This window comes from Poecilia mexicana, unplaced genomic scaffold, assembly GCF_051168715.1.
Source record: "Poecilia mexicana isolate PSO_F unplaced genomic scaffold, ASM5116871v1 scaffold_20, whole genome shotgun sequence".
NCBI lineage: Eukaryota > Metazoa > Chordata > Actinopteri > Cyprinodontiformes > Poeciliidae > Poecilia > Poecilia mexicana.
In genome coordinates, this window is record NW_028263389.1 from 2,378,605 (window position 1) to 2,399,870 (window position 21,266).

Consider the following 21,266-nt stretch of genomic DNA (forward strand, 5'->3'; position numbering starts at 1 on the left):
GAAAAGTTGATAATAAATGCATAGTTCTTTCTATAGTCAAAGCAGTGCGATGGCCGGGAATCTAACCCGGGTCAACTGCTTGGCAAGCAGCTATGCTAACCACTATACCACCATCCCTACTGAAGGTTGTTGTGACATTTTGTGAAATTTTTCGCCAGGATAAACAGATTTAGAAGAGAAGTTGATAATAAATGGATCATTCTTTCTATAGTCAAAGCAGTGCGATGGGCAGGAATCGAACCAGGATCAACTGCTTGGCAAGCAGCTATGCTCACCACTATACCACCATCGCTACTGAAGGTAGTTGTGACATTCTGTGAAATTTTTTGCCAAGATAACTATATTTAGAAGAGAAGTTGATAATAAATGCACCATTCTTTGTATAGTGAAAGCAGTGCGATGGCCGGGAATCGAACCAGGATCAACTGCTTGGCAAGCAGCTATGCTAACCACTATACCACCATCGCTACTGAAGGTTGTTGTGACATTTTTCGCCGGGATAAACAGATTTAGAATAGAAGTTCATAATTAATACATCTTTAATTCTACAATCAAAGCAGTGCGATGGCCGGGAATCGAACCCGGGTCAACTGCTTGGCAAGCAGCTATGCTAACCACTATACCACCATCGCTACTGAAGGTTGTTGTGACATTTTGTGAAATTTTTCGCCGGGATAAACAGATTTAGAAAAGTTGATAATAAATGCATCATTCTTTTTATGGTCAATTCAGTGCGATGGCCAGGAATCGAACCCGGGTCAACTGCTTGGAAGGCAGCTATGCTCACCACTATACCACCATCGCTACTGAAGGTAGTTGTGACATTCTGTGAAATTTTTTGCCAAGATAACCAGATTTAGAATAGAAGTTCATAATTAATACATCTTTAATTCTACAATCAAAGCAGTGCGATGGCCGGGAATCGAACCCGGGTCAACTGCTTGGCAAGCAGCTATGCTAACCACTATACCACCATCGCTACTGAAGGTTGTTGTGACATTTTGTGAAATTTTTCGCCGGGATAAACAGATTTAGAAAAGTTGATAATAAATGCATCATTCTTTTTATGGTCAATTCAGTGCGATGGCCAGGAATCGAACCCGGGTCAACTGCTTGGAAGGCAGCTATGCTCACCACTATACCACCATTGCTAGTAAAGGTAGACGTGACATTCTGTGAAATCTTTTGCCAAGATAACCAGATTTAGAAGAGAAGTTGATCATTAATGCATAGTTCTTTCTATAGTCAAAGCAGTGCGATGGCCGGGAGTCGAACCCGGGTCAACTGCTTGGAAGGCAGCTCTGCTCACCACTATACCACCATCGCTACTGAAGGTAGTTGTGACATTCTGTAAAATTTTTCGCCAAGATAACCAGATTTAGAATAGAAGTTCATAATTAATACATCTTTAATTCTACAATCAAAGCAGTGCGATGGCCGGGAATCGAACCCGGGTCAACTGCTTGGCAAGCAGCTATGCTAACCACTATACCACCATTGCTACTGAAGGTTCTTGTGAGATTCTGTGAAATTATTCGCCAGGATAAACAGATTTAGAAGGGAAGCTCATAATTACATCGTTCTTTCTATAGTCAAATCACTGCGATGGCCGGGAATCCAACCCGGGTCAACTGCTTGGAAGGAAGCTATGCTCACCACTATACCACCATCGCTACTGAACGTTGTTGTGACATTTTTCGCCGGGATAAACAGATTTAGAAGAAAAGTTGATAATAAATGCATCATTCTTTTTATGGTCAATTCAGTGCGATGGCCGGGAATCGAACCCGGGTCAACTGCTTGGAAGGCAGCTATGCTAACCACTATACCACCATCGCTAATACATGTAGATGTGACATTCTGTGAAATTTTTTGCCAAGATAACCAGATTTAGAATAGAAGTTGATAATAAATGCATCATTCTTTCTATAGTCAAAGCAGTGCGATGGCCGGGAATCGAACCCGGGTCAACTGCTTGGAAGGCAGCTATGCTCACCACTATACCACCATCGCTACTGAAGGTAGTTGTGACATTCTCTGAAATTTTTTGCCAAGATAACCAGATTTAGAAGAAAAGTTGATAATAAATGCATAGTTCTTTATATAGTCAAAGAATTGCGATGGCCGGGAATCTAACCCGGGTCAACTGCTTGGCAAGCAGCTATGCTAACCACTATACCACCATCCCTACTGAAGGTTGTTGTGACATTTTGTGAAATTTTTCGCCAGGATAAACAGATTTAGAAGAGAAGTTGATAATAAATGGATCATTCTTTCTATAGTCAAAGCAGTGCGATGGGCAGGAATCGAACCAGGATCAACTGCTTGGCAAGCAGCTATGCTCACCACTATACCACCATCGCTAGTAAAGGTAGATGTGACATTCTGTGAAATCTTTTGCCAAGATAACCAGATTTAGAAGAGAAGTTGATAATAAATGCATAGTTCTTTCTATAGTCAAAGCAGTGCGATGGCCGGGAGTCGAACCCGGGTCAACTGCTTGGAAGGCAGCTATGCTCACCACTATACCACCATCGCTACTGAAGGTAGTTGTGACATTCTGTAAAATTTTTCGCCAAGATAACCAGATTTAGAATAGAAGTTCATAATTAATACATCTTTAATTCTACAATCAAAGCAGTGCGATGGCCGGGAATCGAACCCAGGTCAACTGCTTGGCAAGCAGCTATGCTAACCACTATACCACCATCGCTACTGAAGGTTGTTGTGACATTTTGTGAAATTTTTTGCCGGAATAAACAGATTTAGAAGAAAAGTTGATAATAAATGCATCATTCTTTTTATGGTCAATTCAGTGCGATGGCCGGGAATCGAACCCGGGTCAACTGCTTGGAAGGCAGCTATGCTAACTACTATACCACCATCGCTAGTAAAGGTAGATGTGACATTCTGTGAAATCTTTTGCCAAGATAACCAGATTTAGAAGAGAAGTTGATAATAAATGCATAGTTCTTTCTATAGTCAAAGCAGTGCGATGGCCGGGAATCGAACCCAGGTCAACTGCTTGGCAAGCAGCTATGCTAACCACTATACCACCATCGCTACTGAAGGTTGTTGTGACATTTTGTGAAATTTTTCGCCGGGATAAACAGATTTAGAAGAAAAGTTGATAATAAATGCATCATTCTTTTTTTGGTCAATTCAGTGCGATGGCCGGGAATCGAACCCGGGTCAACTGCTTGGAAGGCAGCTATGCTAACCACTATACCACCATCGCTAATACATGTAGATGTGACATTCTGTGAAATTTTTCGCCAAGATAACCAGATTTAGAATAGAAGTTGATAATAAATGCATCATTCTTTCTATAGTCAAAGCAGTGCGATGGCCTGGAATCGAACCCGGGTCAACTGCTTGGAAGGCAGCTATGCTAACCACTATACCACCATCGGTAGTAAATGTAGATGTGACATTCTGTGAAATTTTTTGCCAAGAAAACCAGATTTAGAAGAGAAGAAGAAAATAAATTCATTGTTCTTTCTATAGTCAAAGCAGTGCGATGGCCGGGAATCGAACCCGGGTCAACTGCTTGGAAGGCAGCTATGCTCACCACTATACCACCATCGCTACTGAAGGTAGTTGTGACATTCTGTAAAATTTTTTGCCAAGATAACCAGATTTAGAATAGAAGTTCATAATTAATACATCTTTAATTCTACAATCAAAGCAGTGCGATGGCCGGGAATCGAACCCAGGTCAACTGCTTGGCAAGCAGCTATGCTAACCACTATACCACCATCGCTACTGAAGGTTGTTGTGACATTTTGTGAAATTTTTCGCCGGGATAAACAGATTTAGAAGAAAAGTTGATAATAAATGCATCATTCTTTTTATGGTCAATTCAGTGCGATGGCCGGGAATCGAACCCGGGTCAACTGCTTGGAAGGCAGCTATGCTAACCACTATACCACCATCGCTAGTAAAGGTAGATGTGACATTCTGTGAAATCTTTTGCCAAGATAACCAGATTTAGAAGAGAAGTTGATAATAAATGCAAAGTTCTTTCTATAGTCAAAGCAGTGCGATGGCCGGGAGTCGAACCCGGATCAACTGCTTGGAAGGCAGCTATGCTCACCACTATACCACCATCGCTACTGAAGGTAGTTGTGACATTCTGTAAAATTTTTCGCCAAGATAACCAGATTTAGAATAGAAGTTCATAAATAATACATCTTTAATTCTACAATCAAAGCAGTGCGATGGCCGGGAATCGAACCCAGGTCAACTGCTTGGCAAGCAGCTATGCTAACCACTATACCACCATCGCTACTGAAGGTTGTTGTGACATTTTGTGAAATTTTTCGCCGGGATAAACAGATTTAGAAGAAAAGTTGATAATAAATGCATCATTCTTTTTATGGTCAATTCAGTGCGATGGCCGGGAATCGAACCCGGGTCAACTGCTTGGAAGGCAGCTATGCTAACCACTATACCACCATCGCTAATACATGTAGATGTGACATTCTGTGAAATTTTTTGCCAAGATAACCAGATTTAGAATAGAAGTTGATAATAAATGCATCATTCTTTCTATAGTCAAAGCACTGCGATGGGCAGGAATCGAACCAGGATCAACTGCTTGGCAAGCAGCTATGCTCACCACTATACCACCATCGCTAGTAAAGGTAGATGTGACATTCTGTGAAATCTTTTGCCAAGATAACCAGATTTAGAAGAGAAGTTGATAATAAATGCATAGTTCTTTCTATAGTCAAAGCAGTGCGATGGCCGGGAGTCGAACCCGGGTCAACTGCTTGGAAGGCAGCTATGCTCACCACTATACCACCATCGCTACTGAAGGTAGTTGTGACATTCTGTAAAATTTTTCGCCAAGATAACCAGATTTAGAATAGAAGTTCATAATTAATACATCTTTAATTCTACAATCAAAGCAGTGCGATGGCCGGGAATCGAACCCGGGTCAACTGCTTGGAAGGCAGCTATGCTAACCACTATACCACCATCGCTAGTAAAGGTAGATGTGACATTCTGTGAAATCTTTTGCCAAGATAACCAGATTTAGAAGAGAAGTTGATAATAAATGCATAGTTCTTTCTATAGTCAAAGCAGTGCGATGGCCTGGAATCGAACCCGGGTCAACTGCTTGGAAGGCAGCTATGCTAACCACTATACCACCATCGGTAGTAAATGTAGATGTGACATTCTGTGAAATTTTTTGCCAAGAAAACCAGATTTAGAAGAGAAGAAGAAAATAAATTCATTGTTCTTTCTATAGTCAAAGCAGTGCGATGGCCGGGAATCGAACCCGGGTCAACTGCTTGGAAGGCAGCTATGCTCACCACTATACCACCATTGCTACTGAAGGTAGTTGTGACATTCTGTAAAATGTTTCGCCAAGATAACCAGATTTAGAATAGAAGTTCATAATTAATACATCTTTAATTCTACAATCAAAGCAGTGCGATGGCCGGGAATCGAACCCAGGTCAACTGCTTGGAAGGCAGCTATGCTAACCACTATACCACCATCGCTAGTAAAGGTGGATGTGACATTCTGTGAAATCTTTTGCCAAGATAACCAGATTTAGAAGAGAAGTTGATAATAAATGCATAGTTCTTTCTATAGTCAAAGCAGTGCGATGGCCGGGAGTCGAACCCGGGTCAACTGCTTGGAAGGCAGCTATGCTCACCACTATACCACCATCGCTACTGAAGGTAGTTGTGACATTCTGTAAAATTTTTCGCCAAGATAACCAGATTTAGAATAGAAGTTCATAATTAATACATCTTTAATTCTACAATCAAAGCAGTGCGATGGCCGGGAATCGAACCCAGGTCAACTGCTTGGCAAGCAGCTATGCTAACCACTATACCACCATCGCTAGTAAAGGTAGATGTGACATTCTGTGAAATCTTTTGCCAAGATAACCAGATTTAGAAGAGAAGTTGATAATAAATGCATAGTTCTTTCTATAGTCAAAGCAGTGCGATGGCCGGGAGTCGAACCCGGGTCAACTGCTTGGAAGGCAGCTATGCTCACCACTATACCACCATCGCTACTGAAGGTAGTTGTGACATTCTGTAAAATGTTTCGCCAAGATAACCAGATTTAGAATAGAAGTTCATAATTAATACATCTTTAATTCTACAATCAAAGCAGTGCGATGGGCGGGAATCGAACCCAGGTCAACTGCTTGGCAAGCAGCTATTCTAACCACTATACCACCATCGCTACTGAAGGTAGTTGTGACATTTTGTGAAATTTTTCGCCGGGATAAACAGATTTAGAAGAAAAGTTGATAATAAATGCATCATTCTTTTTATGGTCAATTCAGTGCGATGGCCGGGAATCGAACCCGGGTCAACTGCTTGGAAGGCAGCTATGCTAACCACTATACCACCATCGCTAGTAAAGGTAGATGTGACATTCTGTGAAATCTTTTGCCAAGATAACCAGATTTAGAAGAGAAGTTGATAATAAATGCATAGTTCTTTCTATAGTCAAAGCAGTGCGATGGCCGGGAGTCGAACCCGGGTCAACTGCTTGGAAGGCAGCTATGCTAACCACTATACCACCATCGCTAATACATGTAGATGTGACATTCTGTGAAATTTTTCGCCAAGATAACCAGATTTAGAATAGAAGTTGATAATAAATGCATCATTCTTTCTATAGTCAAAGCAGTGCGATGGCCTGGAATCGAACCCGGGTCAACTGCTTGGAAGGCAGCTATGCTAACCACTATACCACCATCGGTAGTAAATGTAGATGTGACATTCTGTGAAATTTTTTGCCAAGAAAACCAGATTTAGAAGAGAAGAAGAAAATAAATTCATTGTTCTTTCTATAGTCAAAGCAGTGCGATGGCCGGGAATCGAACCCGGGTCAACTGCTTGGAAGGCAGCTATGCTCACCACTATACCACCATCGCTACTGAAGGTAGTTGTGACATTCTGTAAAATTTTTTGCCAAGATAACCAGATTTAGAATAGAAGTTCATAATTAATACATCTTTAATTCTACAATCAAAGCAGTGCGATGGGCAGGAATCGAACCCAGGTCAACTGCTTGGCAAGCAGCTATGCTAACCACTATACCACCATCGCTACTGAAGGTTGTTGTGACATTTTGTGAAATTTTTCGCCGGGATAAACAGATTTAGAAGAAAAGTTGATAATAAATGCATCATTCTTTTTATGGTCAATTCAGTGCGATGGCCGGGAATCGAACCCGGGTCAACTGCTTGGAAGGCAGCTATGCTAACCACTATACCACCATCGCTAGTAAAGGTAGATGTGACATTCTGTGAAATCTTTTGCCAAGATAACCAGATTTAGAAGAGAAGTTGATAATAAATGCAAAGTTCTTTCTATAGTCAAAGCAGTGCGATGGCCGGGAGTCGAACCCGGATCAACTGCTTGGAAGGCAGCTATGCTCACCACTATACCACCATCGCTACTGAAGGTAGTTGTGACATTCTGTAAAATTTTTCGCCAAGATAACCAGATTTAGAATAGAAGTTCATAATTAATACATCTTTAATTCTACAATCAAAGCAGTGCGATGGCCGGGAATCGAACCCAGGTCAACTGCTTGGCAAGCAGCTATGCTAACCACTATACCACCATCGCTACTGAAGGTTGTTGTGACATTTTGTGAAATTTTTCGCCGGGATAAACAGATTTAGAAGAAAAGTTGATAATAAATGCATCATTCTTTTTATGGTCAATTCAGTGCGATGGCCGGGAATCGAACCCGGGTCAACTGCTTGGAAGGCAGCTATGCTAACCACTATACCACCATCGCTAATACATGTAGATGTGACATTCTGTGAAATTTTTTGCCAAGATAACCAGATTTAGAATAGAAGTTGATAATAAATGCATCATTCTTTCTATAGTCAAAGCACTGCGATGGGCAGGAATCGAACCAGAATCAACTGCTTGGCAAGCAGCTATGCTCACCACTATACCACCATCGCTAGTAAAGGTAGATGTGAGATTCTGTGAAATCTTTTGCCAAGATAACCAGATTTAGAAGAGAAGTTGATAATAAATGCATAGTTCTTTCTATAGTCAAAGCAGTGCGATGGCCGGGAGTCGAACCCGGGTCAACTGCTTGGAAGGCAGCTATGCTCACCACTATACCACCATCGCTACTGAAGGTAGTTGTGACATTCTGTAAAATTTTTCGCCAAGATAACCAGATTTAGAATAGAAGTTCATAATTAATACATCTTTAATTCTACAATCAAAGCAGTGCGATGGCCGGGAATCGAACCCAGGTCAACTGCTTGGCAAGCAGCTATGCTAACCACTATACCACCATCGCTACTGAAGGTTGTTGTGACATTTTGTGAAATTTTTCGCCGGGATAAACAGATTTAGAAGAAAAGTTGATAATAAATGCATCATTCTTTTTATGGTCAATTCAGTGCGATGGCCGGGAATTGAACCCGGGTCAACTGCTTGGAAGGCAGCTATGCTAACCACTATACCACCATCGCTAGTAAAGGTAGATGTGACATTCTGTGAAATCTTTTGCCAAGATAACCAGATTTAGAAGAGAAGTTGATAATAAATGCATAGTTCTTTCTATAGTCAAAGCAGTGCGATGGCCTGGAATCGAACCCGGGTCAACTGCTTGGAAGGCAGCTATGCTAACCACTATACCACCATCGGTAGTAAATGTAGATGTGACATTCTGTGAAATTTTTTGCCAAGAAAACCAGATTTAGAAGAGAAGAAGAAAATAAATTCATTGTTCTTTCTATAGTCAAAGCAGTGCGATGGCCGGGAATCGAACCCGGGTCAACTGCTTGGAAGGCAGCTATGCTCACCACTATACCACCATCGCTACTGAAGGTAGTTGTGACATTCTGTAAAATGTTTCGCCAAGATAACCAGATTTAGAATAGAAGTTCATAATTAATACATCTTTAATTCTACAATCAAAGCAGTGCGATGGCCGGGAATCGAACCCAGGTCAACTGCTTGGCAAGCAGCTATGCTAACCACTATACCACCATCGCTACTGAAGGTTGTTGTGACATTTTGTGAAATTTTTCGCCGGGATAAACAGATTTAGAAGAAAAGTTGATAATAAATGCATCATTCTTTTTATGGTCAATTCAGTGCGATGGCCGGGAATTGAACCCAGGTCAACTGCTTGGAAGGCAGCTATGCTAACCACTATACCACCATCGCTAGTAAAGGTGGATGTGACATTCTGTGAAATCTTTTGCCAAGATAACCAGATTTAGAAGAGAAGTTGATAATAAATGCATAGTTCTTTCTATAGTCAAAGCAGTGCGATGGCCGGGAGTCGAACCCGGGTCAACTGCTTGGAAGGCAGCTATGCTCACCACTATACCACCATCGCTACTGAAGGTAGTTGTGACATTCTGTAAAATTTTTCGCCAAGATAACCAGATTTAGAATAGAAGTTCATAATTAATACATCTTTAATTCTACAATCAAAGCAGTGCGATGGCCGGGAATCGAACCCAGGTCAACTGCTTGGCAAGCAGCTATGCTCACCACTATACCACCATCGCTAGTAAAGGTAGATGTGACGTTCTGTGAAATCTTTTGCCAAGATAACCAGATTTAGAAGAGAAGTTGATAATAAATGCATAGTTCTTTCTATAGTCAAAGCAGTGCGATGGCCGGGAATCGAACCCAAGTCAACTGCTTGGCAAGCAGCTATGCTAACCACTATACCACCATCGCTACTGAAGGTATTTGTGACATTCTGTGAAATTTTTCGCCAAGATAATCAGATTTAGAAGAGAAGTTGATAATAAATGCATCGTTCTTTCTATAGTCAAAGCAGTGCAATGGTCGGGAATCAAACACGGGTCGACTGCTTCGCAAGCAGCTATGTTCACCACTATACCACCATCGCTAGTAAAAGTAGATGTGACATTCTGTGAAATTTTTTGGCAAGATAACCATATTTAGAAGAGACGTTGTTAATAAATGCATCGTTCTTTTTATAGTCAAAGCAGTGCGATGGCCGGGAATGAAACCCGGGTCAACTGCTTGGCAGGCAGCTATGCTCACCACATACCACCATCACTACTGAAGGTAGTTGTGACATTCTGTGAAACTTTTCGCCAAGATAACCTGATTTAGAATAGAAGTTCATAATTAATACATCTTTTATTCTATAATGAAAGCAGTGCAATGGCCAGGAATCAAACCCGGGTCAACTGCTTGGCAAGCAGCTATGCTAACCACTATACCACCATCGCTACTGAAGGTAGATGTGACATTCTGTGAAATTTTTTGCCAAGATAACCAGATTTAGAAGAGAAGTTGATAATAAATGCATCTTTCCTTCTATAGTCAAAGCGCTGCGATGACCGGGAATCGAACACGGGTCGACTGCTAGACCAGCAGCTATGCTCACCACTGTAACACCATTGGTTTAAAAGCCCATATTTGTATTGTGCAAAGAATTTTATATATGACCTTATTCAGAGCAGAAATTGACAAACATTCTTTATTCATTAGAATGCTGCTATGCTGACCACTATTTATGAGTGTGTGTGATTAAACACTGACGTAGTACCCCCCTTTGATCAGAAGGTGGCGGAACGGGACTGCAGCGTTCAGCATAGCTACAGCTGCTAGCAGCCTTTCATCCGGGCAGGAGAAGCAGCTTCCTCCAGCAGTGAGTTCCCCGCCCACACTCGTGATGAATTTAGAAAGAGGAAGTGTAGGCCCAGAATGCAGATAGGAGAAAACCCTTTTCCATATTTCACGTTCTGGGTTTCCCTGATGTAAAATCACTAGCTGATATTGGCCATGACTAAATATGGTCGCAGAAAAAGCAACGTAGCTAAGAGGCTTGCTAAAATATTATTCATACGTTGACTACGACTACAATCTAGTTGATATTTGGGGGAATTCAGGAAAACTGCACACATTTTTCCCTTCTTAGTCTTATTGCGTTTCTATCAAATTACCAGAGAATGTAGTTTTCAAGCCAGAATAATAAAAAAGGGAAAATAATTCAAGTATAGTTTGTTTTTGCTCATGTTCAAAAAGGGAAGAGAATCAAATTAAACATATAGTAAGAAATTAGATGTATGGAGTATCCTTAGTTGTAAAGAAAGCTTTTGATTCAATAAATCAATTGAAACACACTGTTGAATGGCTCAAGATTGACATTTTTTTGTTAGAGCTCCTTAGAGCTGGACTAAGAATAACACATGAGGGTTGAATATCTGGCTTGATGTTCGGCTTAATGTGGTTTTTGCTTATATTATTGAAAAATGTAAAACTTTGCTTTTATATATATATATATATATATATATATATATATATATATATATATATATATATATATATATTTATACAGCATCCTAAAATTTATTAGAATATTTAAGATTGATAGATGCGACATAATCTGAATAAATGACTCATTTGTTGGTCGACTTAGTGATGACTAACACAGTGATACCGGATTTTCTTTGTTGCTTCTTTTATTGTATTTACAACATACAAAATAAACACATTGCAAACACCGGGTAATTTCTATGATTACTACCAAAGAAAGTGGGTATAGCAGACATTGTCTAACAAGATGTGCACAACACAAATCACATATCCATTCTTCAGAAGCTTTTTTGCATATGAGTGGAGGGGAAGAGGGGGTTGGTATAAATATTCCACAGGAATCAACAAGAGGAAGTCCATAATTGAACTACAGAATGATTCAGTACATGCCTGTGTAATTCACACATACATAAACATACAGTTTACATTCCAAGAGATAAACTGGCATCTCTTCCAGGCCAGCTTCACACCAGCTGCACAGCCTCTGCAATCCTTATATTTTTTGCATTGCAGAGCTGCTGAGTCATGACTCTGCAGGTCAGTTAACACTGCGTGCATTTTTGTTTTCAGTTTTTGGAGCCTCCGAAAACGATCGACGGAGAGCTTAAAACACTGTGAGCTTAGAGTTTTAACTCGCAAAAGCCAACGTTACGTCATCACAGCCGATTGTTTCTGTTTGTCGTCGTGGAGATCCGTGCCTCGGCGATGCGAGTCTGTTGAGCCGGTGAGAAGCTGTGTTACGGTTCTAAGCACAGAGACAATCAAGAAAAGTAGATAATAAATAACGCTTCACATTTCTCCATGACTCTTCAGCAGTCGTTTGCCTGAGAAAAGCCTCGGGCCGCACCTCAGTAGGCGCTGCGTTTTCATTCATGATAAGGCGAGTCTTGATGTATTGAAAAGAAATTCAAAATGTCAATTTAGAAAAAACTCGTTTTCCATTAAAAACATTTTTTTTTGTCTGTATCAAAATTGGTCTAATTTTCAAAAACTGCAATGGAAACTGTTTTTTTGTGCATCACATGAATCACATGGTCGACAACCGGATGTCACTACTGTCAGAAACCATGAAGAAGATGACAGGAAGAGGTAAGAGAAGCTTTCAATGACTAATCACATGAACAAACTCATTCACATGTTTTTTTAAATTATGTTTCTGATTTAACAAAACGCTGCATTTGCTAAATTGCGTTTTTGTGACATCAACGGAATATTGACAAAGCTTTGTGCACATTTGGAATGGAAACACAGCTAGCTGTCCTTTGGTATAAATCAGACCTTTCAGGATTTCTAAAACATCTCAGACGTTTTCTTTTGCCTTCTATCAAAGAACTGCTTTGTTTTTAAAGTTGCTTCGCAGTTTTTGTTTTAGTTGGGATCCTCGATAAAGAGCTATCTACAATAAATAGCCCTATTCTAAGCAGCCTGTCATAAAGAAAAGTGTTTTTGATGGAGAATAAAATAATCCCAGAAAAGGGTCAAGGATTCCAACATGAGCTTAAAAAAATCATTTCAGGAAGTCAGAATTGTTCCTGATGAGTACAAAAAAATAAAGAAGCACCACAGAGTGTAACCTGTGGTGAAATGACGTACTCTAATTCAGCTTGCAGGAATCCATTCCTATGTTTGAATGGCTTATTTCCTCTTTCACAAAACATAAAGATGTGAAAAGATGTCTTGGATTAATGAGAATATGTAAATAAAATATACATGTACCCACGTTAGCTGTAAAGGATGTAGGAAACTTTTGCTAAGAAAAGAAACAGTCATTGTTGCAGCATCGGTCAACTGAACTCCCCCAGAGTAGCATGATGACAGTCTGGGGAAAGATAATTCCACCCATTAATAGATGCGAGACTTAAAGCTGATGTGCTTCTGTTCTGTCACGTCTCTTTAAGCGTGAGGCTTAGAGGCTGCGAGTGTAAAAAAACAACAACAAAAAAAACATGTCACAACATCTGCTTCCACCTAATGTACAGAGTCTGCTGAACCTGGGTAACACGTCTCTTCCGTTTCGCTCATGAGTCACGCTGCCTGCAGCTCACTTTGAGTTACGACTCAAAGGTTTAAAGCAGATGGGTAGCCGGCTGTAACCACAGCTTGGCTTCTGGTAACACCAGTCTCTTGGAGCTAAAACGTTAGCCGTACTCAGAGGTAGGGGGTCCTGTGACTAGTTTGCTGTACCCTGATAAGGCCCCCAGGTCAATGTACAGCGAGCCCTTCCTCCTTAAGTGGCCAGAGTCTTCAGAGTACAGAGATGATTCTGCAGAGGAGAAAGGCGAGCATGTGTTAAAATCCAGTTGAGTCTGTGATAACGCGACAGTTTCGAATGCACTTCCAAAGGCCTTACCCTGTGTGGTGTCGTGGTGCTGGCTGGGCTGCCGTAGCAACGCGTGGGTGGCCTCCTCCAGGGCCGAGTCCAGGCTCCAGCAGCGCGGTTGGTCCTCCCTGGGGGGGTTCAGGGCGTCGTCCTTCAGCAGCTCGGACGCGGAGCTCCGCAGAGCGGGGTTCCTCTCCAGGGCTCGCTCCAGGAAGGAGCGCATGGCCGCGCTGCAGTCCTCCGGTATGTCCTCCAGAGGCGGGGCCTGCTTGTGGATCTGTCAGCACAGGACCAAACACAGGACGCGTCTCATTAAACCGCAGCCAGACCAAACGGTGTGCAAATGTCCCAAAAGATCTCCGCCAGCAAACAAAACAACTTATGTGACAAGTTAAAAACAGAACAATGGGCTAAAGTAAGACTGAGACTGCAGAAGTAAATAACCAACGCTCCATGACGGGTTTTATGGGGAAGTGAGTAACTGTTTGAATATATATAGGGCACCCATTTAACAAGCAGAACCATGTAATGGAAGAAGCAGAGATGCAAAGAAGCAGAAGTGACGTTGACTCACTAATTGTGCAATAGGTTAAACTCATCTTATCTCCTCACAATCTAGCCTGAAATAAGTCATGGAAACTGACGTCACACTTTTAAACACAGTAAGTGATGTCTGCCTAGCTTCACTTCATCTTGCTTCTTCAATATGGACATATGCAATGATAGCAAAAAATTGTTCTTAGTAATCAATATTGGATGCACTGTGTTTGGCAGCTACATGTGAGACTGTCTGGCCTGAAACAAAACAGGTCAGTTTTAGTCTGTAAGCTGGACAGTGAGGCTGATGAGCATAATGACTAGGCCAAAGTTCTGTGACAAGCATGATAGGGTTACAGTAGGGTTAAGGTTGGAATGTTTTGTTTGACAAAATGTCTAAGTCCGGAACAGATCTAAAAATGTGGGGCTCAATCTGCTGATTCTGGAAGTAAAAGTCTTCATCCCTAAGGATGTTGAATACCTGCATGGATTTTCCTGGAATCATATCTCAAAACTCTCCCAAACACCCTGATCTTCATAACACGATACAGAATGACAGGTAGGGATTCCCTTACAGTTGGTTCCAACACCGGAATACAGCTTCATCTTTGCAGACCCTGCATAATTAACCCATTTGCTCTCACAGATGCAACTTGGGGTCAATTTGACCAGGAGGAAGCTGGAATCAACCCTACAACCTTCCGATTACAAGATGACACCTCTACCCACTGAGTCACAGTCGCTCCAGTGGACATACGAAATTCTGTTCTAGATGTGATTGGTCCTTCCAAATCCCCATGCCACTGTACTACGAACTTTCTCCAAACTCTGCTGTTTGAGTCTTACTTTGTGCTTGTCTGTGATTACATGACAAAAATGAGAAAAACAAATGAAATACGCAAGAGTACTCACAATGTAAAGGTAGGACGGGTAGGCGGTGCGCGGGTAGCGCCTGACCCAGGGAGGACTAGCAGTCTGCATGTGGATTATGGTGGTGCCCAGGCTGTAGATGTCCGTCTTGGTGTTATGTCCTCGACACAGAACCAGCTCTGGACTCATATACATCTGTTTGAAAAGAACGTGAAACCACATAAATGCCACATGTGGGCTGCAGACCCAAAACGACAGAACGAGAAGTGAAAGTTGTTCCACTTGTAGTGATCGTCTGTTGGATTCTGATTATCAGAGAAGCAGCAAACAGGAAGTGTCCTCTTACACAAGAAGGGGCTTTCTGTGATAAACAAGCTAACCTTTAGGCCCACGCTCTGTGTGTATGTGTGTTTGTGTGTCAAGGTATGTTCACTGCCAAATGTTTATTGGCCTTCGAGTGAAAAGCAAACACAGCAGCTGAGTTCATCTTTGTTTTTCTCTGCTGGAAATTCCAGCTTGCTCTCCTGTGTCAATGTGTGCCTGAGCATTTCAGACTCTCTCTCTCCCTCTCTTGTTGCCACTGGGTGTCTGCCCTGGGACTTTCCGCAAGCCACGAGAGGCTTGATGTGCAGATGTGACACACAAACAGGCTCAAACATTTGAAAAGCAGGGAGCGTATGCTGTTGGGAGAGACAGGCGTTTGAGAAATCCCTCGGACTCTTCCCAAAACCTCCTGCAGATCAAAGCGAGAGCGCCCTGGGCAGACACAAAACTGTTACTAGCAGCTGTAAGGTCAGCGAGTGCGGCGGTGGCAGTGCTGTGAAGCTTGCCGGTCGCTGATCTCAAGAGCTCTATCTTTGGAAGAGCATCAGAAAAGGACAAACAAGTGCAGACAAGTTTACCGACTAATTAGTGAAAAACTTGTGTGAGGAGGGGAATCGAGCCTGAGTCAGAAACAAAACGCCTGCTGACTTTTCTAGTAAACACATCAAGTTTGATTCGAGGAAGCAGCAACAGAGAGAGGCTGTGTTCGAAAGAAGCTTACGCTTGCATCCTGTACGGTTGTGTCAGGGTTTTGTTTTGTTTTTTTCTTACCTCTGTTCCTCTGAGGTCTCTGGGGGTGTACGTGTCCTCTGTCATCTGCACCGTCAGACCAAAGTCCACCAGCACAGCCTTGTCCGACATCAGGACGATATTGCTGGCTGAGAAAGGAGAATGCAATGAATCAGAGGCGTTGCAAATCTGAGAGGTTTTTCTTTTTTTTCCTTTTTTTTTTTTTTTTTTTAGTAATTTCGGAGTTTCTGCAGGAAAAGCCAACACATTCCAACCTCGAGGCTTTGGAATGCGTCTTGTGCTGATTTGAAATGAGAAGGATGTCGGGTGTGTCAAAGGCATGTGGACAAGGAAGTGAAGTGAATGGTTCTGGTAAAGCTAATCCTTGCTTGCAAAACACTCCTTGAGAGAAAATGACTTGGGGTTTGATCATAACCAGGAAAGTGTCGCAAACCACAGAGACACACCAGAGGGTCAGGCTGGCTGCCATCGTAAGCCTTTAGACCTTTTTCAGTTAGAAATTCCAACTGAGAAAGAGGTTGGAATTTCCACACTGTGAGCCTTTAAGATATGAGGCTGACAGATTTGTAAGTGAAATCCTTTGATTCCAGCTGTAACGGGTCACTACCTTTCATCATATTTCTTCTTTACGCTCTACATTCTGGGCATTGATGGTGAACATCGAATTTTTGTCAGTCCCACCTGGCAACGTTTGAAGATTTGCTTTCTGGTTGTTTTAAATGAGTCGCTTTTCCTTCTCAGAAAATGAGTTACATGAACTATACTCATCTAAGGCTTCGCTTGAAAGTGAAACAAAGATATTATTACAACGCTGCTTGGTCATTTCCTGAACAGATCAACCTTTGGCAAGTTCAGCACGTCCGCCAACAGGCGTCAAAGCATTCGTTTCCTGTGTCTCTTACGTTTGATGTCATGGTGGATGACTTTGTGCGAGTGCAGGTACTCCAGCCCACGCAGGACCTGCTTGGCCACCCAGATGATCTCGAACTCCCTCATGGGCCCGCAGCTGTCCAGCTTCTCCAGTACCGAGCCGCCTTCTCCGGCCTCCATGAACAGGTGGACGCTCTGGTCCCAGAGCACGGCGCCGTACAGCTCCGCGATGTTCTCGTGGCGGAATCGGGCCTGGAACTCCACATCGGCTGCTTTGAAGTTCTCAATGGGGATCTGTGGGGAGGAAGATCGAACGCAAAGTTAAAATCAATAGCAGGAGTGGACGTGTTTGCTCAGTTTAAGGGATGGAACAATGCTTTTAGTAAATAATTTGACATGCAAACTTGCAAAAACATGAAATGGTAGAAGAAGAGATCATCAAGTAAGAACAAGGTTTTTAGCCAAATGTATTGACATACGCAAACAGGGATTGCTTTATACCGTTGAATATAAAGATGATATAAAGACACTATGTGCCTAAAACACTTAAAGTATCATTTATGTTGAGCTAATATAAATATTTTAAATGTTTAAAACTTGAGGGAAAACTGTGACTTTATGACACAATAATTTGAAATTACCATTGATTAATAGTAGCATTTTAAAAAGCATTTACAAGTAGTTCTGTGTTGGGTTTCTTAAATAAAAATCAACAAAATAGGGAAGTTCAGTAAGTTGTAGGAAACTAGGTCAATAACACTGATTAGCATAGCAGAGCACAAGCATTTAGAGGAGAAGCTAATAGGATTGTTTGTGTGTGTGTGTGTGTGTGTGTGTGTGTGTGTGTGTGTGTGTGTGTGTGTGTGTGTGTGTGTGTGTGAGTGCACGTTTAAGCTATTCAGAGATTCTGGTTTACTTACAGCTTTTCTTATTTTGAGTTAGCTTAGTAACAAAGCTAGCGCTAGCTGCAAAGCCCCAGTCTTTATATCAAGACTGGCAGCTTCAGTCTTGGTATAAGCCAGGCCAGATAGCTTAGTTTAGCTTAGCTTAGCGATGAACAACAACTCTTAATGACGCATTCCATTTGTTCTACGAGTTTCCGAGTTCCAATTCAAGTGAATCTCCTGGAACAAATCCTGAACTAAAAATTATTCGAAAGCCAAATCTACCAACACAACAACAGAATCCAAAATGGCTGACACACCTATAAGACACCTGGGGCTTTTTCCACCATTTTCCTGCTTCTTCCATTACACGTCACTTTTTATTTTGTGACTTTAAAACACAACTTGAAACGTATTCTATTTAAGTATGGAATACAGATAATATTTATGCAATTCCTGCTAAGAAGAACTGCAGCTAAACAACATGTGCTGCATTATATTTCGGAACGACTGGACAATTTGAAGACAGGAATAGTGCCAGTGTGATCACTTATATTTTCACTATATCAATTGCAAGTCATAATAATATTACACAACCTTAAGTACTGGATGCATTGATGATGTGCTTAAGTGGAAAAAATGCCATAAAATATTGCTGTCATCTTATGTTGCTAACAGTAGTTATCCTGTTTAACTAGCAGAAAAGAAATAGCAAATCCAATCTGACTTCTAACAGTTAAAGTCGATGTCATGTGTCCATCAAATAGAGAATTGCAGCTGTTCTGGTGTACATGCATGATTGCCTTGATAGTTTCCCCTAAGCACCAGAAAAGAAAAATCCCAATCAACAACTATATTGCAACATTGCATAATATATTAGCAAAGTGCATTTAATTATAACAGCATTTTTAACCTCCATGTTATGACTCAGATATTCCCAGCATCCATTATAAACTGGCTCTAGGAAGTTTTTCCAGCGTATTTACGGCAGCGTGCAGAGTCAACATGAAGTTCTGATAAAACCAAAGGTAGGAAACTGCTCCTTCCTCATTTGTCAATATTTTCCATGCACCAAAGAGTAAACAACACCCCCTCCACAACCACAGCGCCACAGACGCACGTAGATGTCGTTGCACACATATAAAGATCACATGGTGTCTTGTGGAAATTGTGCCATTTTCACTGAAATTGTTGAAAAAAAAGAAGACAACAGGGGCTGCTGTGGGAAGTTATGTTGAATGTCCAGTCTTGCTTCAGCCTTTGCCCTTTTTAGTATGTTTTCGAAAGAGCGCTGCGCTCTCTTCCTCTTTCAATTCAAAGGAAACCGTAGCTGAGTTATGCACACATGACCGGTCTCTGTGCCGCCACACGAGCAAGCTGAACTTCACTCAGTGCTGAGGAAATATTTGGCACTCGCAGAGCGAGAGTTACAAGAAATCAGGCGCAGGTCGAATTCCTGAAAGCACTCACCAGTTTACAGGCCATCCTCTTCCTGGTCGTAATGTCCTGAGCCAAGTGAACTTTCCCAAATGAGCCTTTGGGCACGAGGCCAGAGCCTGGATTCTTGTAGGTCAACTTCCATGGAAACAGGAGAACGTCCAGGTTGATCTGATAGCGGCCTTTCTTAACCGCCATGTCCTTCTGCGCAGCATGAAGACAAAGTTAAACTTCTGAAAAGGAAACACTAAACATCAGAAAAAGACCTGCGGGTGAACGCAGCATGCCTCACCTTGTTCAGGAGGACTCCCATCTCCTCGGGCAGGTGCTGCAGAGCTGCAGCCTGCATGTTGGACAGGAGGTTCACGAAGGACAGGATGTCTTGCACCGTCCCGTAGCGGACACCCCCGACTCCGCTGGCGTAGTCCTTCTGCTCCTTCCCCGGACCCACTCCGTCCCCGACCTCCTCGTTCTCGTCCATCTCCTCCTGAGAAAGTCCCTCTTCATCAAAAGACAAGCCCGCTTCTTCCTCCTCTTCCTCAAGCTGATAGAGCGTCTCTGCTGCGTTGATGATGTCCTCTACGTTCATGTGAGCCAACAGCAGTTCCAGTCCGGTGTCATATTTGTAATCCATTGTGGTGCTAGTCTCTTCCCTCACGACCTGAAATCAGACATCAGGAGGTCATTGGTTTTTGGTCGGACAGCTCTCTGGTCTGGCCTGCAGATCGTACACCGACACTAACACCAGTGCTTGGATAGAGCCTGACTGAGGCACGCAGCGGGGAGGGACTCCAGCGAGTGTTTTCCAGGCAAGAGAGCAGTTTCAGAGTAAAGCTGGGAAACTCCAGCGAAGGTCAGCCCTCCGTTTACAGACTGACAGGGAGTCATTAGGGAGGGTTGGAACGGGATCTGAATGATTTACAGCTAACTAAAGATAAACACCTGCTTTCTACAGAAACACAAAGGATTCATCCTTAGAAAGAAAGGAAGAAGAAAACAAAGAAGGAAAGAAAAAAAGAAAACCACTGCTAAACTGCTAAATGACAAAATGGAAATACAGATGAAGAATTGATGTAGAAATTGTAACATATTAACAATAAATCTCCTTCAGACTTGGCATACAACACCAGATATGAAAAAAAGTAAACTGGATAACTAAATCAAGACATGCAACACTTACTTAAAATGTGTAGCAGGAGCTCATCAACATCGCTGCCTTCCCATAGTGCGCCTCCAATGTCTGGTGGATACTGACGCGTGATCGGCGTCTGACTGCTGACTTCTAAAGGAAGTAAACAAAGGAAGTTATATGTCGACTGCACGTAGGAGATGACGCTGGGTGGGAGGATACTTTCTCTTTGTAGGTTTTGGTTTGCTTTTTCTTTGGTTAGAGATGGAAAGTCAAAAGGTTTTTTTTTTTACTCAGACGATTTCTTTTTGCTTTTACGTCAAGAAATACGAGGGGGAGGAAAAGGCAGGGAGTCCTCTGCATTTGTGGGCATCGATGGTAAAGATATGAAAGAAGTGGGGAAATAAATTAGTCTCTGGTTGAAGAGTCACAATCTCACATAGCAAATGGTAGAAACAACAGCCTTTATTTTATTTCGACTTCTATACAGCTGTCTAATGTCTTGGACAGTCTTCAAGGAATTAAGTCCCACGCTAATAAAAAGAAATGTGTCAGACGGTATTTCATTGCAAAAACACAAAATTTTATCCAGTTATTTGTCTAGTTACTAGTGAAAATATCTTAGCACATTTTAAATAAAACAAATCTAACTTAAAAGTATTTTTTCAGCAAGATAAAGGAGATGAAAATGAGTCAGTGGTCTAGAATAAAGATTTGAAAAAGTACTGGCTCCACTGGTATATTGCTGTCTTGTTATGAATTTTAGAAACTACCAAAATGTATATTTAATAATTATTTACTTAAAACAAGCTTATGTA

General features: G+C 41.8%; 1 protein-coding gene and 51 non-coding genes across 53 annotated transcripts; all 52 read right to left on the reverse strand.

Moving 5' to 3' along the window:
• Positions 1 to 45: 45 nt before the first annotated feature.
• On the reverse strand, positions 46 to 117 carry trnag-gcc (transfer RNA glycine (anticodon GCC)). The gene has a single exon. It is a non-coding gene; the product is annotated as a tRNA-Gly (tRNA).
• Positions 118 to 220: 103 nt separating this feature from the next.
• trnag-gcc (transfer RNA glycine (anticodon GCC)) lies at positions 221 to 292 on the reverse strand. Its single transcript has one exon. It is a non-coding gene; the product is annotated as a tRNA-Gly (tRNA).
• Positions 293 to 395: 103 nt separating this feature from the next.
• On the reverse strand, positions 396 to 467 carry trnag-gcc (transfer RNA glycine (anticodon GCC)). The gene has a single exon. It is a non-coding gene; the product is annotated as a tRNA-Gly (tRNA).
• Positions 468 to 560: 93 nt separating this feature from the next.
• Positions 561 to 632, reverse strand: trnag-gcc (transfer RNA glycine (anticodon GCC)). The gene has a single exon. It is a non-coding gene; the product is annotated as a tRNA-Gly (tRNA).
• A 100-nt stretch (positions 633 to 732) lies between these two features.
• trnag-ucc (transfer RNA glycine (anticodon UCC)) lies at positions 733 to 804 on the reverse strand. The gene has a single exon. It is a non-coding gene; the product is annotated as a tRNA-Gly (tRNA).
• A 103-nt stretch (positions 805 to 907) lies between these two features.
• On the reverse strand, positions 908 to 979 carry trnag-gcc (transfer RNA glycine (anticodon GCC)). Its single transcript has one exon. It is a non-coding gene; the product is annotated as a tRNA-Gly (tRNA).
• Positions 980 to 1,079: 100 nt separating this feature from the next.
• On the reverse strand, positions 1,080 to 1,151 carry trnag-ucc (transfer RNA glycine (anticodon UCC)). The gene has a single exon. It is a non-coding gene; the product is annotated as a tRNA-Gly (tRNA).
• A 103-nt stretch (positions 1,152 to 1,254) lies between these two features.
• trnag-ucc (transfer RNA glycine (anticodon UCC)) lies at positions 1,255 to 1,326 on the reverse strand. The gene has a single exon. It is a non-coding gene; the product is annotated as a tRNA-Gly (tRNA).
• Positions 1,327 to 1,429: 103 nt separating this feature from the next.
• On the reverse strand, positions 1,430 to 1,501 carry trnag-gcc (transfer RNA glycine (anticodon GCC)). Its single transcript has one exon. It is a non-coding gene; the product is annotated as a tRNA-Gly (tRNA).
• Positions 1,502 to 1,766: 265 nt separating this feature from the next.
• trnag-ucc (transfer RNA glycine (anticodon UCC)) lies at positions 1,767 to 1,838 on the reverse strand. The gene has a single exon. It is a non-coding gene; the product is annotated as a tRNA-Gly (tRNA).
• Positions 1,839 to 1,941: 103 nt separating this feature from the next.
• Positions 1,942 to 2,013, reverse strand: trnag-ucc (transfer RNA glycine (anticodon UCC)). Its single transcript has one exon. It is a non-coding gene; the product is annotated as a tRNA-Gly (tRNA).
• Positions 2,014 to 2,116: 103 nt separating this feature from the next.
• Positions 2,117 to 2,188, reverse strand: trnag-gcc (transfer RNA glycine (anticodon GCC)). Its single transcript has one exon. It is a non-coding gene; the product is annotated as a tRNA-Gly (tRNA).
• Positions 2,189 to 2,291: 103 nt separating this feature from the next.
• On the reverse strand, positions 2,292 to 2,363 carry trnag-gcc (transfer RNA glycine (anticodon GCC)). The gene has a single exon. It is a non-coding gene; the product is annotated as a tRNA-Gly (tRNA).
• A 103-nt stretch (positions 2,364 to 2,466) lies between these two features.
• On the reverse strand, positions 2,467 to 2,538 carry trnag-ucc (transfer RNA glycine (anticodon UCC)). Its single transcript has one exon. It is a non-coding gene; the product is annotated as a tRNA-Gly (tRNA).
• A 103-nt stretch (positions 2,539 to 2,641) lies between these two features.
• trnag-gcc (transfer RNA glycine (anticodon GCC)) lies at positions 2,642 to 2,713 on the reverse strand. The gene has a single exon. It is a non-coding gene; the product is annotated as a tRNA-Gly (tRNA).
• Positions 2,714 to 2,816: 103 nt separating this feature from the next.
• trnag-ucc (transfer RNA glycine (anticodon UCC)) lies at positions 2,817 to 2,888 on the reverse strand. Its single transcript has one exon. It is a non-coding gene; the product is annotated as a tRNA-Gly (tRNA).
• A 103-nt stretch (positions 2,889 to 2,991) lies between these two features.
• trnag-gcc (transfer RNA glycine (anticodon GCC)) lies at positions 2,992 to 3,063 on the reverse strand. Its single transcript has one exon. It is a non-coding gene; the product is annotated as a tRNA-Gly (tRNA).
• A 103-nt stretch (positions 3,064 to 3,166) lies between these two features.
• trnag-ucc (transfer RNA glycine (anticodon UCC)) lies at positions 3,167 to 3,238 on the reverse strand. Its single transcript has one exon. It is a non-coding gene; the product is annotated as a tRNA-Gly (tRNA).
• Positions 3,239 to 3,516: 278 nt separating this feature from the next.
• On the reverse strand, positions 3,517 to 3,588 carry trnag-ucc (transfer RNA glycine (anticodon UCC)). Its single transcript has one exon. It is a non-coding gene; the product is annotated as a tRNA-Gly (tRNA).
• A 103-nt stretch (positions 3,589 to 3,691) lies between these two features.
• trnag-gcc (transfer RNA glycine (anticodon GCC)) lies at positions 3,692 to 3,763 on the reverse strand. Its single transcript has one exon. It is a non-coding gene; the product is annotated as a tRNA-Gly (tRNA).
• A 103-nt stretch (positions 3,764 to 3,866) lies between these two features.
• Positions 3,867 to 3,938, reverse strand: trnag-ucc (transfer RNA glycine (anticodon UCC)). Its single transcript has one exon. It is a non-coding gene; the product is annotated as a tRNA-Gly (tRNA).
• Positions 3,939 to 4,041: 103 nt separating this feature from the next.
• Positions 4,042 to 4,113, reverse strand: trnag-ucc (transfer RNA glycine (anticodon UCC)). Its single transcript has one exon. It is a non-coding gene; the product is annotated as a tRNA-Gly (tRNA).
• A 103-nt stretch (positions 4,114 to 4,216) lies between these two features.
• On the reverse strand, positions 4,217 to 4,288 carry trnag-gcc (transfer RNA glycine (anticodon GCC)). Its single transcript has one exon. It is a non-coding gene; the product is annotated as a tRNA-Gly (tRNA).
• A 103-nt stretch (positions 4,289 to 4,391) lies between these two features.
• Positions 4,392 to 4,463, reverse strand: trnag-ucc (transfer RNA glycine (anticodon UCC)). Its single transcript has one exon. It is a non-coding gene; the product is annotated as a tRNA-Gly (tRNA).
• Positions 4,464 to 4,566: 103 nt separating this feature from the next.
• trnag-gcc (transfer RNA glycine (anticodon GCC)) lies at positions 4,567 to 4,638 on the reverse strand. Its single transcript has one exon. It is a non-coding gene; the product is annotated as a tRNA-Gly (tRNA).
• A 103-nt stretch (positions 4,639 to 4,741) lies between these two features.
• On the reverse strand, positions 4,742 to 4,813 carry trnag-ucc (transfer RNA glycine (anticodon UCC)). The gene has a single exon. It is a non-coding gene; the product is annotated as a tRNA-Gly (tRNA).
• Positions 4,814 to 4,916: 103 nt separating this feature from the next.
• Positions 4,917 to 4,988, reverse strand: trnag-ucc (transfer RNA glycine (anticodon UCC)). The gene has a single exon. It is a non-coding gene; the product is annotated as a tRNA-Gly (tRNA).
• A 278-nt stretch (positions 4,989 to 5,266) lies between these two features.
• On the reverse strand, positions 5,267 to 5,338 carry trnag-ucc (transfer RNA glycine (anticodon UCC)). The gene has a single exon. It is a non-coding gene; the product is annotated as a tRNA-Gly (tRNA).
• Positions 5,339 to 5,441: 103 nt separating this feature from the next.
• On the reverse strand, positions 5,442 to 5,513 carry trnag-ucc (transfer RNA glycine (anticodon UCC)). Its single transcript has one exon. It is a non-coding gene; the product is annotated as a tRNA-Gly (tRNA).
• A 103-nt stretch (positions 5,514 to 5,616) lies between these two features.
• Positions 5,617 to 5,688, reverse strand: trnag-ucc (transfer RNA glycine (anticodon UCC)). Its single transcript has one exon. It is a non-coding gene; the product is annotated as a tRNA-Gly (tRNA).
• Positions 5,689 to 5,791: 103 nt separating this feature from the next.
• trnag-gcc (transfer RNA glycine (anticodon GCC)) lies at positions 5,792 to 5,863 on the reverse strand. The gene has a single exon. It is a non-coding gene; the product is annotated as a tRNA-Gly (tRNA).
• Positions 5,864 to 5,966: 103 nt separating this feature from the next.
• Positions 5,967 to 6,038, reverse strand: trnag-ucc (transfer RNA glycine (anticodon UCC)). Its single transcript has one exon. It is a non-coding gene; the product is annotated as a tRNA-Gly (tRNA).
• Positions 6,039 to 6,141: 103 nt separating this feature from the next.
• On the reverse strand, positions 6,142 to 6,213 carry trnag-gcc (transfer RNA glycine (anticodon GCC)). The gene has a single exon. It is a non-coding gene; the product is annotated as a tRNA-Gly (tRNA).
• A 103-nt stretch (positions 6,214 to 6,316) lies between these two features.
• trnag-ucc (transfer RNA glycine (anticodon UCC)) lies at positions 6,317 to 6,388 on the reverse strand. The gene has a single exon. It is a non-coding gene; the product is annotated as a tRNA-Gly (tRNA).
• A 103-nt stretch (positions 6,389 to 6,491) lies between these two features.
• trnag-ucc (transfer RNA glycine (anticodon UCC)) lies at positions 6,492 to 6,563 on the reverse strand. Its single transcript has one exon. It is a non-coding gene; the product is annotated as a tRNA-Gly (tRNA).
• A 278-nt stretch (positions 6,564 to 6,841) lies between these two features.
• On the reverse strand, positions 6,842 to 6,913 carry trnag-ucc (transfer RNA glycine (anticodon UCC)). Its single transcript has one exon. It is a non-coding gene; the product is annotated as a tRNA-Gly (tRNA).
• A 103-nt stretch (positions 6,914 to 7,016) lies between these two features.
• trnag-gcc (transfer RNA glycine (anticodon GCC)) lies at positions 7,017 to 7,088 on the reverse strand. Its single transcript has one exon. It is a non-coding gene; the product is annotated as a tRNA-Gly (tRNA).
• Positions 7,089 to 7,191: 103 nt separating this feature from the next.
• On the reverse strand, positions 7,192 to 7,263 carry trnag-ucc (transfer RNA glycine (anticodon UCC)). Its single transcript has one exon. It is a non-coding gene; the product is annotated as a tRNA-Gly (tRNA).
• Positions 7,264 to 7,366: 103 nt separating this feature from the next.
• Positions 7,367 to 7,438, reverse strand: trnag-ucc (transfer RNA glycine (anticodon UCC)). The gene has a single exon. It is a non-coding gene; the product is annotated as a tRNA-Gly (tRNA).
• Positions 7,439 to 7,541: 103 nt separating this feature from the next.
• Positions 7,542 to 7,613, reverse strand: trnag-gcc (transfer RNA glycine (anticodon GCC)). Its single transcript has one exon. It is a non-coding gene; the product is annotated as a tRNA-Gly (tRNA).
• Positions 7,614 to 7,716: 103 nt separating this feature from the next.
• Positions 7,717 to 7,788, reverse strand: trnag-ucc (transfer RNA glycine (anticodon UCC)). The gene has a single exon. It is a non-coding gene; the product is annotated as a tRNA-Gly (tRNA).
• Positions 7,789 to 8,066: 278 nt separating this feature from the next.
• On the reverse strand, positions 8,067 to 8,138 carry trnag-ucc (transfer RNA glycine (anticodon UCC)). Its single transcript has one exon. It is a non-coding gene; the product is annotated as a tRNA-Gly (tRNA).
• A 103-nt stretch (positions 8,139 to 8,241) lies between these two features.
• trnag-gcc (transfer RNA glycine (anticodon GCC)) lies at positions 8,242 to 8,313 on the reverse strand. Its single transcript has one exon. It is a non-coding gene; the product is annotated as a tRNA-Gly (tRNA).
• Positions 8,314 to 8,416: 103 nt separating this feature from the next.
• trnag-ucc (transfer RNA glycine (anticodon UCC)) lies at positions 8,417 to 8,488 on the reverse strand. The gene has a single exon. It is a non-coding gene; the product is annotated as a tRNA-Gly (tRNA).
• A 278-nt stretch (positions 8,489 to 8,766) lies between these two features.
• trnag-ucc (transfer RNA glycine (anticodon UCC)) lies at positions 8,767 to 8,838 on the reverse strand. The gene has a single exon. It is a non-coding gene; the product is annotated as a tRNA-Gly (tRNA).
• A 103-nt stretch (positions 8,839 to 8,941) lies between these two features.
• Positions 8,942 to 9,013, reverse strand: trnag-gcc (transfer RNA glycine (anticodon GCC)). The gene has a single exon. It is a non-coding gene; the product is annotated as a tRNA-Gly (tRNA).
• A 103-nt stretch (positions 9,014 to 9,116) lies between these two features.
• On the reverse strand, positions 9,117 to 9,188 carry trnag-ucc (transfer RNA glycine (anticodon UCC)). Its single transcript has one exon. It is a non-coding gene; the product is annotated as a tRNA-Gly (tRNA).
• Positions 9,189 to 9,291: 103 nt separating this feature from the next.
• On the reverse strand, positions 9,292 to 9,363 carry trnag-ucc (transfer RNA glycine (anticodon UCC)). The gene has a single exon. It is a non-coding gene; the product is annotated as a tRNA-Gly (tRNA).
• Positions 9,364 to 9,466: 103 nt separating this feature from the next.
• Positions 9,467 to 9,538, reverse strand: trnag-gcc (transfer RNA glycine (anticodon GCC)). Its single transcript has one exon. It is a non-coding gene; the product is annotated as a tRNA-Gly (tRNA).
• A 103-nt stretch (positions 9,539 to 9,641) lies between these two features.
• Positions 9,642 to 9,713, reverse strand: trnag-gcc (transfer RNA glycine (anticodon GCC)). Its single transcript has one exon. It is a non-coding gene; the product is annotated as a tRNA-Gly (tRNA).
• Positions 9,714 to 10,165: 452 nt separating this feature from the next.
• On the reverse strand, positions 10,166 to 10,237 carry trnag-gcc (transfer RNA glycine (anticodon GCC)). The gene has a single exon. It is a non-coding gene; the product is annotated as a tRNA-Gly (tRNA).
• A 1,218-nt stretch (positions 10,238 to 11,455) lies between these two features.
• map3k8 (mitogen-activated protein kinase kinase kinase 8) lies at positions 11,456 to 20,611 on the reverse strand. Of its 2 annotated transcripts, none has more exons than XM_088001355.1 (8): positions 20,500 to 20,611; positions 19,612 to 19,980; positions 19,353 to 19,520; positions 17,031 to 17,292; positions 16,150 to 16,256; positions 15,097 to 15,249; positions 13,678 to 13,924; positions 11,456 to 13,590 (listed from the first exon to the last, which is right to left on the reverse strand). In XM_088001355.1, the coding sequence occupies exons 2-8, from the start codon at positions 19,951 to 19,953 to the stop codon at positions 13,466 to 13,468; spliced, it is 1,404 nt and encodes a 467-aa protein (XP_087857481.1). In that variant the 5' UTR covers positions 19,954 to 19,980; positions 20,500 to 20,611; the 3' UTR covers positions 11,456 to 13,465. The 2 variants fall into 2 exon arrangements, with proteins under 2 accessions (XP_087857481.1, XP_087857480.1); XM_088001354.1 differs by having other exon boundaries at positions 19,353 to 19,523.
• Positions 20,612 to 21,266: the final 655 nt, after the last annotated feature.